Raw genomic sequence first — 16,035 nt, 5'->3', positions numbered from 1 at the left:
TATCATTCGCAGACTTGAAGAAGAAGCTCGGAGACCACTTCCAGCCCAAGCTGTCGTTGATCGCTTGGCGCTATGCATTCGAGCAAAGAGTCCAGCAACCAGGTGAAACCGCGTCCAAGTTCATCGCGGCCTTGAGGCAGGCCGCACGCCTGTGCCAGTTCTCCGACATCGAGGAGAGGCTACAAGACCGGCTTGTCTGTGGTCTCTGCAACCGAGAGCTACAGCAGAAGCTCTTCGCCAAAGAGACTCTGACATTCCCAGACGCACTGAAGGAAGTCATGGCGGACGAAGCCACCGGCAGGGCTGTACAAGCCATACGGCCCGCTAAAACTGCACAATGTGAAGAAGCCATCCACCACGAGGACGGCAAACACAGAGAAGACCCCGAAGACGACACAGAAGTCGACAAGCTACACAGACACCACGACCAACAGCATCACAGCAACAAGCAACATGAGGCCACTTACAAGGCAGATCCCTTCCTTAGAATCCCAGGTTGTGGCAGCTGCCACCAATGCTTGGACTGTAGGTTCCGGACGGCCACGTGCCAGGCCTGTGGAAAGATGGGCCACATGGCGTCCGTCTGCAGAGGTCGCCAGAGGAACCGGCCATCGAATCATCCAACCAGGAGAGGCACCGGGGCCCTGGGACTGTATAGTGTGGGGTTTTGCTCCAGCCACAGAAGCATTTGCTGTACCGGGGCTCGCCACCCGATTAAATATAGACTTCAGGTGAAGCTGCAAGGGGTCCCCTGCAAGATGGAGCTGGACACGGGCTCTGCCTTTTCTATTATTTCCCTTGAAACATTTAACTTTGTTTGTAGTCGCAGTAAGAGATGGGCCAAGCTGAGGCCATCTGATATTGTACTAACTGATTTTCAGAATGCCAGAGTCGCAGTCAAGGGTGAGGCCACACTAGTTGTTAAATTTAAGGGGTTTTGGGGGGACCTGGATGTTGTCATAGTAGGGGGTCAGTGAACAAGCCTGATCGGGCTCGATTGGTTTAATACACTAGGCATCCAAGTAACCGGGATCAACTGGACACAAGTCGAGAGTCTAGCGACAGTATGCGAGGAGTTTGCAGATGTGTTTGATTCAGCTCTGGGGACATACACGGGCCCGCCAATAGCATTTAAACTAGATCCAAATGTAGCGCCAGTCAGGATTAAACCTCGTAGGGTTCCATTTGCTCTTAAACACAAGATAGACACTGAACTAGATAAACTTGTTGAACAGGGCGTACTGCAGCCAGTAGATGGGGGTGAGTGGGAGACCCCAATTGTAACGTCACTTAAAGCCAACAGGGAGGTCAGAATCTGTGCAGATTACAAATGCACAATTAACCGTGCACTCAAACAGCATGCATACCCAGCACCAGTAGTAAGCCACATCCTGGCATCGTTGCAGGGTGGCACCATTTTTGCAAAATTAGATTTGGCTCAGGCCTACCAGCAGCTCCCTGTTGATGAGGCACAGACTATTGTAACCCACAGGGGGGCATTTGAAGTAAAGCGCCTGCAATTTGGGGTCAGAGTAGCCCCCAGCATTTTTCAGGGCATCATGGAACGTATACTCAAGGGCATTCTGGGGGTTTGCCCCTATTTTGATGACGTGCTCATCGCTGGTGAATCCACGGAGGTGCTAGCAAGGAGGCTCAGAGCCGTCCTGCAAAGGCTGCATGAAGCAGGCCTCAAGCTTAAAAAGAATAAGTGCAGTATCGGAGTCCCCTCCACTGAGTTCTTAGGATGCTGACGGCATCCACCCTGCTGAGACTAAAGTAAATGCCATTCAAATGGCACCCAGCCCTAAAACAAAAGGAGAGCTGCAGGCATTCCTAGGCCTCCTAAATTTTTACCACACGTTCCTTCCTAACAAGGCCGCAGTGGCAGAGCCGCTACACCGGCTCTTGGATAAAAATGCTACACGGAAGTGGACTAGTGTTCACGAAAAGAGTTTCCAGGAATTGAAGGCCCTTCTATCCATTAGTTCCACTATCAATCATTTCAAGGAGTCAAAGCCAGTTTGCTTAACGTGTGACATGTCCCCATACGGGGTGGGTGCAGTCACTTAGAGAGAGATAGAACTCAAGTTCAAATTGCTTTTTATTGAAGGACACTGTCCTCTGCTGAGCGTAATTATTTATTTATTTATTTATTTATTTATTTATTTATTTATTTATTTATTTGTTTGTTTGTTTGTTTTTATAAACCGCCCTTCTCCCGAGGGACTCGGGGCGGTGTACAGAGTAAGGTAGGCAAACATAATGAAACAGTACTGAAAAAACAATAATCAAAACAAACTGGGACCCCAATTAGAGCTATCAGGCCAGGCCGGACTGCTGGAACAGGTAAGTCTTTAAGTCGCGCCGGAAGGTGCGGAGGTCGGGGACCATCTGGATTTCGGTTGGTAAGCAGTTCCAGAGGGTTGGCGCACCCACTGAGAATGCCCTCCCCCTGGGGGCCACCAGCCGACATTCCTTGAGCGGTGGCACCCTGAGGAGGCCCTCTCTGTGGGAGCGCACAGGGCGGTGGGGTGTTGACATTGGCAGAAGGTGCTCCCGTAGGTAGTCCGGACCCATGCCATGTAGGGCTTTGTATGTCATTGTTAGCACCTTGAACTTCACTCGGAAGGCAACCGGAAGCCAGTGCAGCGCACGGAGGAGAGGTGGGAGTATCGGGAGGCTCCCAAAAGTGTCTGTGCTGCTGCACTTTGCTGCACTTTGCACCAGTTGAAGCTTCCGAGTGGATCTCAAGGGCAGTCCCATGTAGAGAGCGTTACAGTAGTCTAGGCGAGAGGTCACAAGGGCATGGGTGACTGTACGTAAGGCATCCAGGTCCAGATAAGGCCGTAGTTGGCGCACCAGTCGAACCCGGGAGAAGGCCCCCTTGGTCACAGCTCCTATGTGATCTTCCAGGGAAAGCTGTGAGTCTAGGAGGACACCCAGGTTGCGGGCCCTATCAACAGGGGGTAGTAACTCATCCCCGATGTTAAGGGGTGGGATGCTCTGAGTATTCTGGCTCGCCGGTACGTACAGCCATTCAGTCTTGTCCGGGTTCAGTTGAAGCCTGTTCCTCCCCATCCATTCCCGGACCGCTTTCAGGCAGCGGGACATCACGTCGAGGGCATCACTGATGCTGTTTGGAGTTGAGATGAAAAGCTGGGTGTCATCAGCATACTGATGGTACCCTACTCCAAAGCTACGAATGATCTCACCCAGCGGTTTCATGTAGATGTTGAACAGGAGAGGCGAGAGGACCGACCCCTGAGGGACTCCGCAAACGAGAGGCCTCGGGGTCGACCTCTGTCCCCCTGCCAGCACCGACTGCGAGAGACCCTGGAGAAAGGAGGAGAACCAACGCAGAACCGTGCCTCCCACTCCCAGTCCCCTGAGGCGCCGCAGCAAGATACCATGGTCGATGGTATCGAAAGCCGCCGAAAGGTCTAATAAGACTAGGACAGAGGAATGGCCCCTGTCCCGGGCTCTCCAGAGATCATTCATCAGAGCGACCAATGCCGTCTCCGTGCTGTAGCCTGGCCTGAAGCCCGATTGGCACAGGTCTAGATAAACCGCTTCATCCAGGACCTGAGGAAGTTGGTGCACCACCACGCTCTCAACAACCTTTGCAAGGAAGCGAAGATTGGAGACTGGACGAAAGTTATTCAATGAGGATGGGTCCAAGGTGGGCTTCTTGAGGAGAGGTCTCACCACCGCCTCCTTCAAGACGGTGGGGAAGTGACCCTCACTCAGAGAAGCAGAGATGACCGCCAGGAACCAGCCTCGTGTCCCCTCTCGAGCCGCATAAGCCAGCCAGGAAGGGCATGGGTCCAGTAAGCATGTGGAGGAGCTCAACCTCCTCATAATCCTGTCCACTTCCTTAGGAGTCACAGGATCAAATTCCTCCCAGATGACGTCGACAAGACTGTCCATGTCTTGTTCTTCCAACTCTGCCCAGTTGGAGTCCAGGCCGGTTCGAATCCGAGCAATTTTATCCAACAGATATTGACCGAATTCCTCGGCTCGACCCTGCAAGGGTTCCTCCCTCACCTCTTGGTTCAGTAGGGAGCGAGTCACCCTGAACAAGGCAGCCGGGCGATTATCTGCGGACGCGATGAGGGTGGAAAAGTAGTTGGATTTTGCCACCCTTATCGCAGCGAGATAAGACCTGGTGAGGATTCTTAATCGCAATCGGTCGGATTCGGATCGACTGGATCTCCAACGGCTCTCTAGGCCCCGTCTCCGACGCTTCATCTCCCGGAGCTCCGCGGTGAACCATGGGGCTCGCTGGGATCTGCGCCGGGTCAGAGGCCGCAGGGGTACAACTCGGTCCAGAGCCTCCGTGGCTGCCTTTTCCCAGGCTTCCATTAAGGCATCCGCCGAGCTGTGAGCAGGGAGTGCATGTGCGTCCCCAAGCGCTGCCTGGAACCTATCAGGGTCCATTAGGCGCCTAGGGCGGTACCATCTGGTTGGCACCATGCACCCACGGCGGGGGGTGGCAAAGGGGAAGTCTAGCCGTAGGAGGTAATGATCGGTCCATGACAGGGGCGTAACAGTTGTGGCACCCCCACCGATATCATCACGCCACCGTCCAGACAAGAACACCAAGTCTGGGGTGTGGCCTCCCTCATGAGTCGGTCCAGAAATTATTTGCGACAGGTCCATGGCCGCCATGGAAGCCATGAACTCCCGAGCCAGTTCGGACGATCCTCCCAGGGACGGTAGGTTGAAGTCGCCCAAGACCATGAGTTTTGGGAATTCAACCACCAACCCTGAGAGGACATCGAGTAGCTTGGGCAGGGCTGCCGCTGCACGATTAAGTGGTAGGTACGCCAGCAGCAGGCCCAACTGCGCCCCCGGGCCGTATCTCAGAAGGAGAGACTCACACCCGACTATCTGAGGGACGGTGGTCTCTCGTGGGCTAAGGGATTCCCTGATGATAACTGCCACTCCCCCGCCCCTCCCATGGGTCCGAGGCTGGTGCAGCACCTGGAAACCTGGTGGGCAGAGGTCAACCAGAGGGACACCACCCTCTGGGCCCAGCCAGGTTTCCGTGATGCAAGCCAGGTCCGCGTGCTCGCTCTCCACTAGGTCACGAACGAGGTGAGCCTTGTTAGCTACGGACCTGGCATTCAGGTAGACCAGCCTTAGCATAGGAGGCTGCACACCTTCGCTCCCGTCTTCGCTTAAATCGACAAAGAGGCACTGGCCATAGTTACTGGAGTTATAAAATTCCACGACTACGTATACGGCAGGGACTTCACAGTCTTCACAGACCATAAACCGCTATTGGGGTTATTCACTACAGACAGACAGACACCCCACATCCTATCCCCTAGGATGCTTAGATGGTCCATTTTTTAATCGGCTTATACTTTTAAGCTAATTCACAAACCCGGCAAGGTATGGGCCATGCAGATGGCCTGAGCAGGCTTCCACTGCCTCAAATTGAACCAGATCCAGCCCTAGAGGCCTGCGTTTTGTCCATTCAGGACTTGCTGGAGTTTCCCCTCCATGCGGGGGACATAGCTGAAGAAACGGCAGTGGATAAGACACTAAGTAGAGTGCTATCTTGGGTACACACAGGGTGGCTGGATAAAAGCCCAGGTCCTGACTTTCAGAGCTACTTTACAAGGAGACATGAGCTGTCAGCTCACAAGGGTTGTATTCTTTGGGGGAACAGGATCATAGTTCCTACCTCACTAAGAGACAGGGTTTTGCAATCATTGCATGAAGGCCATCCAGGTATTGTTCTCATGAAAGCTTTGGCTAGAAACTATTTATGGTGGCCAGGATTAGATAAAGCCATTGAGGCCCAGGTGCATGGGTGTTATACATGCCAGCAATCAAGGTCTGAAATGCTGCACGCTCCAGTTCACAGGTGGGAGGAGACTCACACTCCCTGGTCTAGGAATCACATAGACTTCACTGGGCCCTTTCAGGGACAGCTCTTTCTTATAGTGGTTGACAGCCACTCTAAATGGCTAGAAGTAATACCAATCGCAAACATGACTACTGCTAGGACCATCCAGGTGCTTAGGAAACTCTTTGCCAAGCACGGGCTGCCAGACGTTGTAACAGGGCCCAATTTACTGTGGCAGAATTTCAGGCGTTCCTTAGAGCAAACCTCATTAGGCATGCGACATCGGCTCCATTTCACCCATCTACTAATGGTCAAGCCGAACATATGGTTTGCACCACAAAAGAGTCATTGAGGCGTATAGTGATGGGACTGGCACCACAGACTGGCTGACTTTTTGCTTTGCCAACAATCCACGTCATGCATGGCTACAGGGAAAAGCCCAGCAGAGCTGCGCTGGAGGAGGTGACTAATCATGAAACTGGACAGGTTGCACCCAGACCAGGTGGCAGCAGAGGCCTCTCACCCAAAACCCCCGAGGGGGCTGCAAGTGGGCAATGGGGTGTGGGCCAGGAACTACGGGCATGGGAACTTGTGCGTACCAGGGAAAATCACCAAAACATCAGGCTCTCATATGAAGTGGGCCTATAGGGTGGGCGAGTTGTCCATCGCCATATCGATCATCTTAGAAAGCATTTTCCAGAATGGCCACAAAGCAAGGACTTCGTCACAGGTCCTTTTCACGGACCGCAAACTGGCAGCCAGGCCAATCAATTTATAGACTCTGAGTGCTCAAGCAGCCAGAGCAACGGGGAGATGGCCGTAGGGGAGGAAAGCCCAGGAGTGCAACATGGGTCCCCTGATGGAGAAAGCCAGCCTGAAAACTACAGCTGCTGTGCTAACTCTGCAGAGCAAACTGACTCTGGGGTGGCCCATCCTGGAAGGGCCAGCCAGAGAATTCCGAGTCAACCAGACTCACTTGAACTTAAAGACACTGGTCTACCCAGCCTGGCGGGCAAGCTGGTAGGCCAGGAAGTGCCTGGGTCCCCCAGGCATTCCACAAGGGTTTGCAAACCTCCTGCATATCTACAAGATTTTGTTCTGAAATAACGAAGCTATAATGTTGTCTGTATCCTTAATTGTGCTGCTAGCTAGGAAGCATCTGTATTAGCTAGGATGGAAACATGTAAACACACACTATTGTTGTACCATTGTAAACTTGTATTGTTGTAATTATTTTCCTTTTGTTGTTATAATGTTTGTACATTCTAGGGGGGAGGGGTGTAATGTATTGGGCTTTGTCTTGTTAAGGGAACACCACGTGGGTTAATTGCTGGAAGGTTGCTTAAGCTGGGAAGCTGGCTAACAGCTCCCAGCTTCTCAGACAACCCATCTCCAGTGCTGCTATTGGTTGCCTCTAGGGCGGCAATAGGTTGCTTTAAACCTATTGGCTGCCGCCTAGAGGCCAGGGTATAAATTGCTGCATTCGCAGCCTTGTTTCTCAGTTCAGATCCTGCAAGCAATAAACAATGATCCTTGCTGAACTCACTCGCCTTGTCTCGTCATTGAAGCAACGAACCCAGTACATAACACCCACAACTCCAGAAGGCAAAACATTCCAGTTGTTCTGTCAGGAAATTTCCCCTTAGTTCCCCTTTGATTTCTTCCATCAATTGTGTCTTGTCCTACCTCCAGGGGCTTCGGGCATAAGCTGTCCCCTTCTTCTCTGTATTGGACTTGAACTCCCAGAATTCCCCAGTCAGCATGGATCAGGGGTAGACTTGTGGACTTCAACTCCCAGAATTCCTGAGCCAGCTATGCTGAGGGGAAAGGGAGAGGTTTCCAAGCTGAGCCATGCTGGCTCAGGAATTGTGGGAGCTGAAGTCCACAAGTCATGAAGGGGTCATAGTTCCCCATGCTGTCTGAGGAATTCTGGGAGTTGAAGTCCACGAGTCATGAGGGGGCCATAGTTCCCCCATGTTGACTCAGGAATTCTGGGAGTTGAAGTCCACAAGTCATAAAAGAACCAACGTTGCCTACGCCTGGCATGGATGAACTTAAATTCCCAGCACATTGGCTGGGCAGTTCTGGGAATTGAAGTCCACGCATCCTAAAGCTGCACAGGCTGAAATAACCTGCTCTACCAACCTTCCACAAATAAGAATTAGTTGTTCATGAGTAAGCCAGCAAGATTTCAGTTGGGCTTCCTCACTCAGGCTAAGCCTGTGGGTGGAGGACTTGCATGATTTCATTTCTGAGCCAGAGACAGGAAGTGAAAGACGGAGAGAAGCCCTGCAATAAAACATGGCGCAGAAGACGTCAGCATGTTTATATTCCCATCCGTTGGTTCATCTCGTGGCCTTTCCAGGCTGGCTGATGCCCAATGACTTTCATTCTACAGTTAGTCCTTGACTTATGACCACAATTGAATCACAGCAGTGGTTAAGCTAGTAAACATGGTTGTTAAGTGAATCTGGCTTCCCCACATTGACTTTGCTTGTCAAAAGGGGATCGCATCACTCCTGGACACTGCAAACCGTCATAAATGTGAATCAGTGGCCAAGTGTTTGAATTCTGATCACATGACCATGGGGGAGGCTGCAACGGTCATAAGTTTGAAAAATGGTGATAAGTCACTGTTTTCCGTGCTGTGTAATTGAACGGTCACTTAAGTGAACTGTTATAAGTCAAGGACTACCTGTACTTTCTACTCAGGAGCTCAAGGCCATGGACATCCAGTCGGCTCCTCCTGTTTTTCCCCACCACACCAGCTTTGTGAAATACATTGGAGCAATGTTTTTTCATGGGAGTTGAAGTCCACAAGTGTTAAAGTTGCCAGGTTTGGAGACCCCTGGTCTGACCTATTTCTCAGGGTTATTGTTACAGTGGGCATATAATTGAGGGAGACCCCCATGTAAGAGTCCTTGAGTTCTTGGAGAAAATGCAGGAAAAACATATAACAAGTCACAAGAAAATGTCTTCTTGGAGATGCTAAAGATGCTACTTCTGCTATGGTTGTCTTCTGTGATACAACTTCACATGACTCTACAACTTCCCTGGTTTATCCATAGCCTAACAAAAACCTCTCCTAATAGGTAATTTCCCTCTGGAATTACACTCATGTGGAAAGCAGGAAGGCTGCAAATCATTGGAGAGAAGACAATTATCATGTCTCTTCTTAATAAAAAGGTAAAGGTTCCCCCGCACATACGTGCTAGTCGTTTCCGACTCTAGGGGCCGGTGCTCATCTCCGTTTCAAAGCCAAAGAGCCAGCACTTGTCCGAGGATGACTCCGTGGTCATGTGGCCGGCATGACTAGATGCCAAAGTTGCACGGAACGTTGTTACCTACCCACCGTAGTGGTCCCTATTTTTCTACTTGCGTTTTTACGTGCTTTCAAACTGCTAGGTTGGCAGAAGCTGGGATGAGTAACAGGCGCTCATTCTGCTACACGGCACTCGGGATTCAACCCGCCAAACTGCCAACCTTCTGATCGACAAGCTCAGCGTCCTAACCCACTGAGCCACCGCGTCCCTCTCTTCTTAATGCTTCTCTTCAAAAGTCTCTAGACATACGTAGCTCCCTCAACCGTTCACATAACAAGGCATTCTGGAAAGACGATAATATCAATCACGACAAGGGAGGGATTCAGCTGGTTTGTGACACTCAAGTGTCCTTGACTACAAGTTTGCTCAACCATGAAGTTGATGCAACCGCTTCCTGGGACAAGGGCTGGGGCAGCAGCCCAAACAAGGAAGTCACAAGAGTTGTAATAGACTTGCTTTTCCTCCCCTTCTTGCTAGCTGTGCTGCTAAGGGCTACCTCCCAGATGACTTCCTGTGTGTTGCTGTGCACAAGGAATTTGGTGGTGCCCAACCCAGCCTTTTGTGCATCTCAGTGTTTGACAAAGAACAGGTGGAACTGTGCCCATCAAATGTGTATTTCTGGTCTTGCATACAGTTCAGACTGTGTATGTTGGAGAAAGGATGGGTGGCAGAATTGCAACCTCATGTCCTTCCAATGAGCTGAATAGAGTGCCAACAGCTAAGCGGGCTGGGGTGTCAGAAACTGCAGTGTGGACCAGTGTGGATGCTGTGGGAAGAGATTGCCTCAACCCAAGGTCCCCAACATCTGGGAACAGAATGATATTTGGCTGATACTTGGTCCCAACATTTAAAAGTTTAGGCGTTCTGGCTAGTGGGAAAATGTGCAGTTTTGTATAACTATGGAGCATCTTAAAATGTTGGCAAAGACATGGCAGGCACCAAACATCTGTCTCTGTAGTGTAATACTTCCCATTTTGGCACTGTTTCCTTTGATTTTGGGGACAAGGTTTCACAACCTTGACAACGTAGAGATGCGTGGACTTCAACTTCCAGAATTCCCCAGCCAGGAAATAGAACGTGGACCGTGTCTAATATTCATTTCAGAACAGTAAACATTTAAAGTTTATGCTTAATATTTGAGGGAAAAATTCTTGGCAACTTTGCGATGGGTGGACTTCAGCTTTCAGAATTCACCAGTCAGTCTGTTAGCTGAGGAATTTTGGGAGTTGAAGCCTGCCCATCTAAAAGTGGCCAAGGTTGAGAGACACTGCTCTGGGGACAAGGGGGCATCTTTTAAACCAAGCTAGCCACCATTTTTATTTGCCAACAATGTTTGTAAGGCTAGGTGAGAGATACAGGTAATCATAGACATAAAAATTGATTCTAGAACTTTGTGGCAAATAGCTTCCTGTCTAATTTTTTTAAAGTGAAAATAATCTATTAAATCCACAGCCACCTTTGCAGAGATCCTGATAAGCAAAACACCAAGAGCTGGGTTCCAGCTGGAGGACAGTGGGAGTTAAAGTCCACCCATCTTAAAGTTGTCAAAGACTTGCAGAGAGAGTCAACCGTTGATCTCCACTTTATAGTATTTTGGCTTTCTAACTAAATGGGAGCTGATAAATGGCCTGGACTGCTTTTCACGGGCTGACTGTAGGTCTGGAGATTCTGGATGGATGATTCCCCTCAACTTATCTTCTGAAAAATGGGTCATCAGCTCATCCACCCTCTCAGCCAAGCTGTGACAGCCTCATGAGAAACTCAGCTTGCTCCATGATATCAAATCTTTGTTCCATCTTAAAATATTGGGTGGACCTCTCAGGACGGAAGGAAAACGACTACCAGGATCCATGCTATGATAACTTGGAATAAGAAATAAATTAGTCTAACTTATCAAGTCTAATGAAGAGAAGGACTAAGGGCGACATGATAGCATCTTCCAATATTTGAGGAGCTGTCTCAGAGAAGGGGCGAGGGGGTCAACCTATTCTCCAGAGCACCGGAAGGCAGGACAAGAAACAATGGATGGAAATTAATCTAGGAGAGAAGCAACCTGGAACTAAGGAGAAATTTCCTGACAGTGAGGACGATGAATCAGTGGAACTCCTTGCCTCCAGAAGCGGTGAATGCTCCAACACTGGAAGTTTTTAAGAGGGGATTGGGCAACCATTTGTCTGCAATGGTACAGGCTCTCCTGCTTGAGCAGGGGGTTGGACTAGAAGACCTCCAAAGTCCCTTCCAACTCTGTTATTCTGACAGTAAGAACATTTAACCAGCAGAACAGCTTCCCTTCAGAAGTTGTAGGTGCTCCAACACTGGAGGCTTTTAAGAAGAGATAGGACAGCCCCCTATCTGACATGTTACAGAGTTTCCTGCTTGAGTATTGGGTTGGACTAGAAGACCTCCAAGTTCGCTTCCATTTCTGTTGTTCTGTACAGGTAGTTCCTCGACCTACAACCCCAGTTGAGACCAACATTTCTGTTGTTAAGTGAACTTTGCCCAACTCTCTGACCTATCTTGTCATAGTTGTTAAGTGAATCACTGCAGCTGTTGAGTTGTTGAACTGGTAACACATCTCATCATGATGGTGAAGGTTCGTTCTCCGAGCTCGTAGGTTGGTTTCTGAAAGTTTTGTTAACAGGCTAAGTAACATCTTGAAGTCGAACTAAACTCCACTGAAGCCAGGTAACAAAATATTCAGAAACCAGCCCACAAGCTCCGAGAACGAACCTTCACCCTCACCCAAACCCGAGCTACAGATATTCGCCATTATCGCAAACAACTCAACACAACACAGTTGTTAAGTGAATCTGGCTTCCCTATTAACTTGGCTGGTAAAAGGGTCACAAAAGGGGATCGCCTGAACCCAGAACACTGCAACCGTCATAAATACAAGTCAGCTGCCAAGCATCCAAATTTTGATCACATGATCACAGGGATGCTGCAACAGTCGTAAGTGTGAAAAAAAGGTCATTATTCCCTTTTTCCACTGCCATTTTAACTTTGGTCACTAAACGATTTTTTGTAAGCCGAGGACTACCTTTTATTCTGTATTAATGGTGGGAGGCCACTGTGGGTTTGAATATTACTGCTTTCAACATTGGTTTGATAGTTTTGATCACAAACTTACATTACTGAATATCTTTTACTATTTAATATGGCGTTTGCAGGAAACCTTACAAGAATAGTCAAAAGATGCTCTGTTTTCTTTATTAGAAATATTTTCTAGCTGTGCACCATGGAACATTGTCACTCGAGACAGAGAGATGGGGAGCATGTAAACTTAATAATCAAATAAAAAAGTAAAAATAAAGATTCAGTGTCCCACAGTTATTTTAATTTCAACCATGAATAAACTATACTGTGAATTCTGCAGTAGGAATGATGCAGTTGGGACTGGTCTGCACAAAATATCACATATGTCTGCTTATTATTATTTCCAGGCAATTATTCCATATGCAAACAGTTTTCCTTTTTACACCTGAGTGTAAAAATTTAAGAAGCTTTCTTTAGAACTTTCTGGCCCGGCTAAACCATGTGTGAATGTAGTTCAAACAAGGAAGGACAGGAAAGTGAAAATGAGCTAATGTTCAATATGGTGGTTGAGGTAACAGCAAAAGGACACAGCAATCTCAGCATTAATCCATAATTTGAGATTCAGTATGACAATCATACACAAGGAAAAACATCCAACAAATACAGCATTGTTTTACTAATATCAAACCCAGCGTGGCGGCTAATATCCATTTCAGAAACAACAAGCATGTGGATGCTTAAAATTGGAGCGAACCAACAATTTCTGAGCTCTAAAACTGAGTTCATTCATATAGGTTGCAATTTCAGCCCACTGTGGATCAGAATAAATCTGGTAGTGCCTTGCCTAGTTAGCAACTTTAATTAAAAGTCACAAACTTGCGTGAGATACAATTCACGACATCCGAGCTTATCAGCTCCATCAAAGCTTATGGGGCTTCATAAAGCTTGCTAATCAGAGAAGGTGCCACAGAAATCCTGATTTTTGGTTGCCATTGACTACCATGGCTGTCCTCACTCTGGGACTCCATTTTAAGGCACCCCTGATTTTAGTGGGAGGTATCTCCTGCCACTGGTTAATGAAATGGCCCTACGTGAACATCCAGGGTGATTCACAGAAATTTTGCTGAGTATCTCCAGCTTTTGTAAGCTCAGCAGATGAGGATCAAGTCAACCACAGAGGAATTTTCACTCTTAGAGTTAGACACACAGAACAATGGAGTTGGAAGGGACCTCGGAGGTCTTCTAGTCCAACCCCCTACTCAAGCATTCTGGAGAAATGTCTGTCCAGTCTCTTCTTGAAAACTTCCAAGGATGGAGCACCCACACCTTCTGAAGGCTACTCCTGTTTCACTGGTTGTTTGCTCTCACTGTCAGGAAATTTCTAGACTCTAACATCTTTTTTGGTATCGTGCTGATCAGAACTGGATGCCACATTCCAAGTGTGGCTTACCACACTTTTGTCAGCCGTTCAAAATTTTGGACCCCCGATTTAATTGGTACTGATGATGTTACCTAGTTTGGGTAATGAAAGATCTGCTAGAAAACAACCAAGCTCAGAGAGCACCAAGGACTGCATAGTTCTCCTCCTCCTCCTCCTCCTCCTCCTCCTCCTCCTCCCAATTTCATTGCTTACTCTTTTAATAGACACAAACATTGCTTTTAACATTGTTGGGTTTAATTTTTTTTTATTTGTCCTTTAAGGTAAAGGTAAAGTTTCCCCCGCACAGGCGTGCTAGTCGTTTCCGACTCTAGGGGCCGGTGCTCATCTCCGTTTCAAAGCCGAAGAGCCAGAGCTTGTCCGAGGACGTCTCCGTGGTCATGTGGCCGGCATGACTAGACGCCAAAGGCGCACGGAACGCTGTTACCTTCCCACCGTAGCAGTCCCTATTTTTCTACTTGCGTTTTTACGTGCTTTTGAACTGCTAGGTAGGCAGAAGCTGGGACGAGTAACAGGCGCTCACTCTGTTACGCGGCACTCAGGATTCGACCCGCCAAACTGCCGACCTTCTGATCGACAAGCTCAGTGTCCCTTTTTGTCCTTTAACATGATGCAATTTTGTCCTTTAACATGATGCAAAAAACGCGGTGGCTCAGTGGGTTAGGACGCTGAGCTTGTCGATCGGAAGGTCGGCAGTTTGGCAGGTCGAATCCCGAGTGCCGCGTAGCAGAGTGAGCGCCTGTTACTCGTCCCAGCTTCTGCCCACCTAGCAGTTCGAAAGCATGTAAAAATGCAAGTAGAAAAATAGGGACCACTACGGTGGGAAGGTAACAGCGTTCCGTGCGCCTTTGGCGTCTAGTCATGCCGGCCACATGACCACGGAGATGTCCTCGGACAAGCGCTGGCTCTTCGGCTATGAAACGGAGATGAGCACCGGCCCCTAGAGTCGGAAACGACTAGCACACATGTGCGGGGGAACCTTTACCTTTACCTTTATGATGCAATTGTTAATCTAGGCCCATGCTTGGTGAATATCTGGCAATGCATCTGGAGTTTGCCCTCAGATTTGGTTTGATTTTAATTCATTTATGTTTTAATGTATATGTATAGACATACTTTAATTACTGTAAGCCACCCAGGGTTACCCTATGGTAAGATGGGCGGCCCATAAATTTTATTAAATAAATAAATAAGTAAATAAATAAATAATTAAGGGACCCAGTATTTTTGCATAGATTGGTCTAGAACAGGGGCCTCCAACTTTACCAACTTAAGGTTGTGGACTTCAACACCCAGACTGTGGACTAAAAGGCATCCAAGGTCCCTTCTGGCGCTATGATTCTACAACTATGAATTACCCAGGCATGGAGTCTGCTCGGAAAACCAGTGAAGCAGATTCAGAACAAACGTTGTTGTTTAGCAGAAGTTCTCACCTCACCTCATTTCCTGTTTGGGCTAATGGACCCATAAGGGGGCTGAAAAACATGCAGGTCTTTGAAAAGAAAATCACTTACTATCATGGCCAGATGACTGCAGATGTTCCACCAGATCACACCCAAAAACCCGATCTTTTGCCGGTCCTTTCCGTTTCACCTTCTGCCGAGCTTTCATGGCCAGCGACATGGGTGTGAAGGAGCTCCACTCTTCCTCTTCCTCAACGCTTACACCCTTGTACCAACTTCTCCTTCCAAGGCTGGGCCAAGTCCATCGGTCCTCAGGAGAAACTTGTTGATTGTTGAGTTCCTGGCTCTCTAGCAGTCACTTACTGGCCCATGGCGATCTTCTGCTCCCTGAAATTCATTCTACTCTCCGTGGCCTCTGCTCAACACATCCAAGGTCCTTCAGAAAGATTGGAAGATCCGTCTTTGCAACCACGGGGCCACCAGAAGTGTGATTCCCAGCCAACTGGAAGATTGCCGCAAAGCATACAGTGGTAGACGAGGGCAAAGTAGAAAATCTGTGCCCCCCCTTTTTTTATTAAAAATTGTTCTGTTCTTACTCAGACCTGACAGGAAGTGAGTTCAGGTTGTCTCCAAACACAACTTCCCCTACACTGCATCTCTGAAACCACAAAGCGCAAGCTAACAGCTTTCAACAAAAGCCTCCTTGCTTTGTCACAAGCTGACACTTGGAGGGTTGAAGGACTAAGGCTTACGGCTTTGCAATCTTGCCTTTTTGATTGTCCCCATTAGCAAATGAGGAGGAGGTGATGGTGAGAGGGCCAGAAAAATCATGGGGTCAAGCGCCTGAGGGCAGGAGAAGAAGTTACAGGTGGAAGATTGTTAAAGAGAGATCCAATCTTGAACTAAGGAGAGGTTTCCTGGCAATGAGAGCAATTAATCAGTAACATGTCTTGTCTCTGGGACTTGTGCGTGTTCCAT

At 48.5% G+C, this 16,035-nt stretch overlaps 1 protein-coding gene across 1 annotated transcript in view; it reads right to left on the bottom strand.

Annotated features, from left to right (window-relative positions):
- The window catches only part of ARHGAP30 (Rho GTPase activating protein 30), a 50,678-nt gene extending 35,119 nt beyond the window's left edge, over positions 1-15,559 (bottom strand). Inside the window, exon 1 of the mRNA XM_081340275.1 lies at positions 15,169-15,559. Coding sequence (XP_081196401.1) covers positions 15,169-15,277 — 109 coding nt within the window. The 5' untranslated portion in view covers positions 15,278-15,559. The remainder of the gene's footprint in view (positions 1-15,168) is intronic.
- Positions 15,560-16,035: the final 476 nt, after the last annotated feature.

Source organism: Vipera berus (genome assembly GCF_964194415.1).
Source record: "Vipera berus genome assembly, chromosome: 16".
NCBI classification, from domain to species: Eukaryota; Metazoa; Chordata; class Lepidosauria; order Squamata; family Viperidae; genus Vipera; species Vipera berus.
The sequence above is the reverse complement of the archived record's forward strand: the minus strand, read 5'-3'. Positions and strand labels throughout refer to the sequence as shown.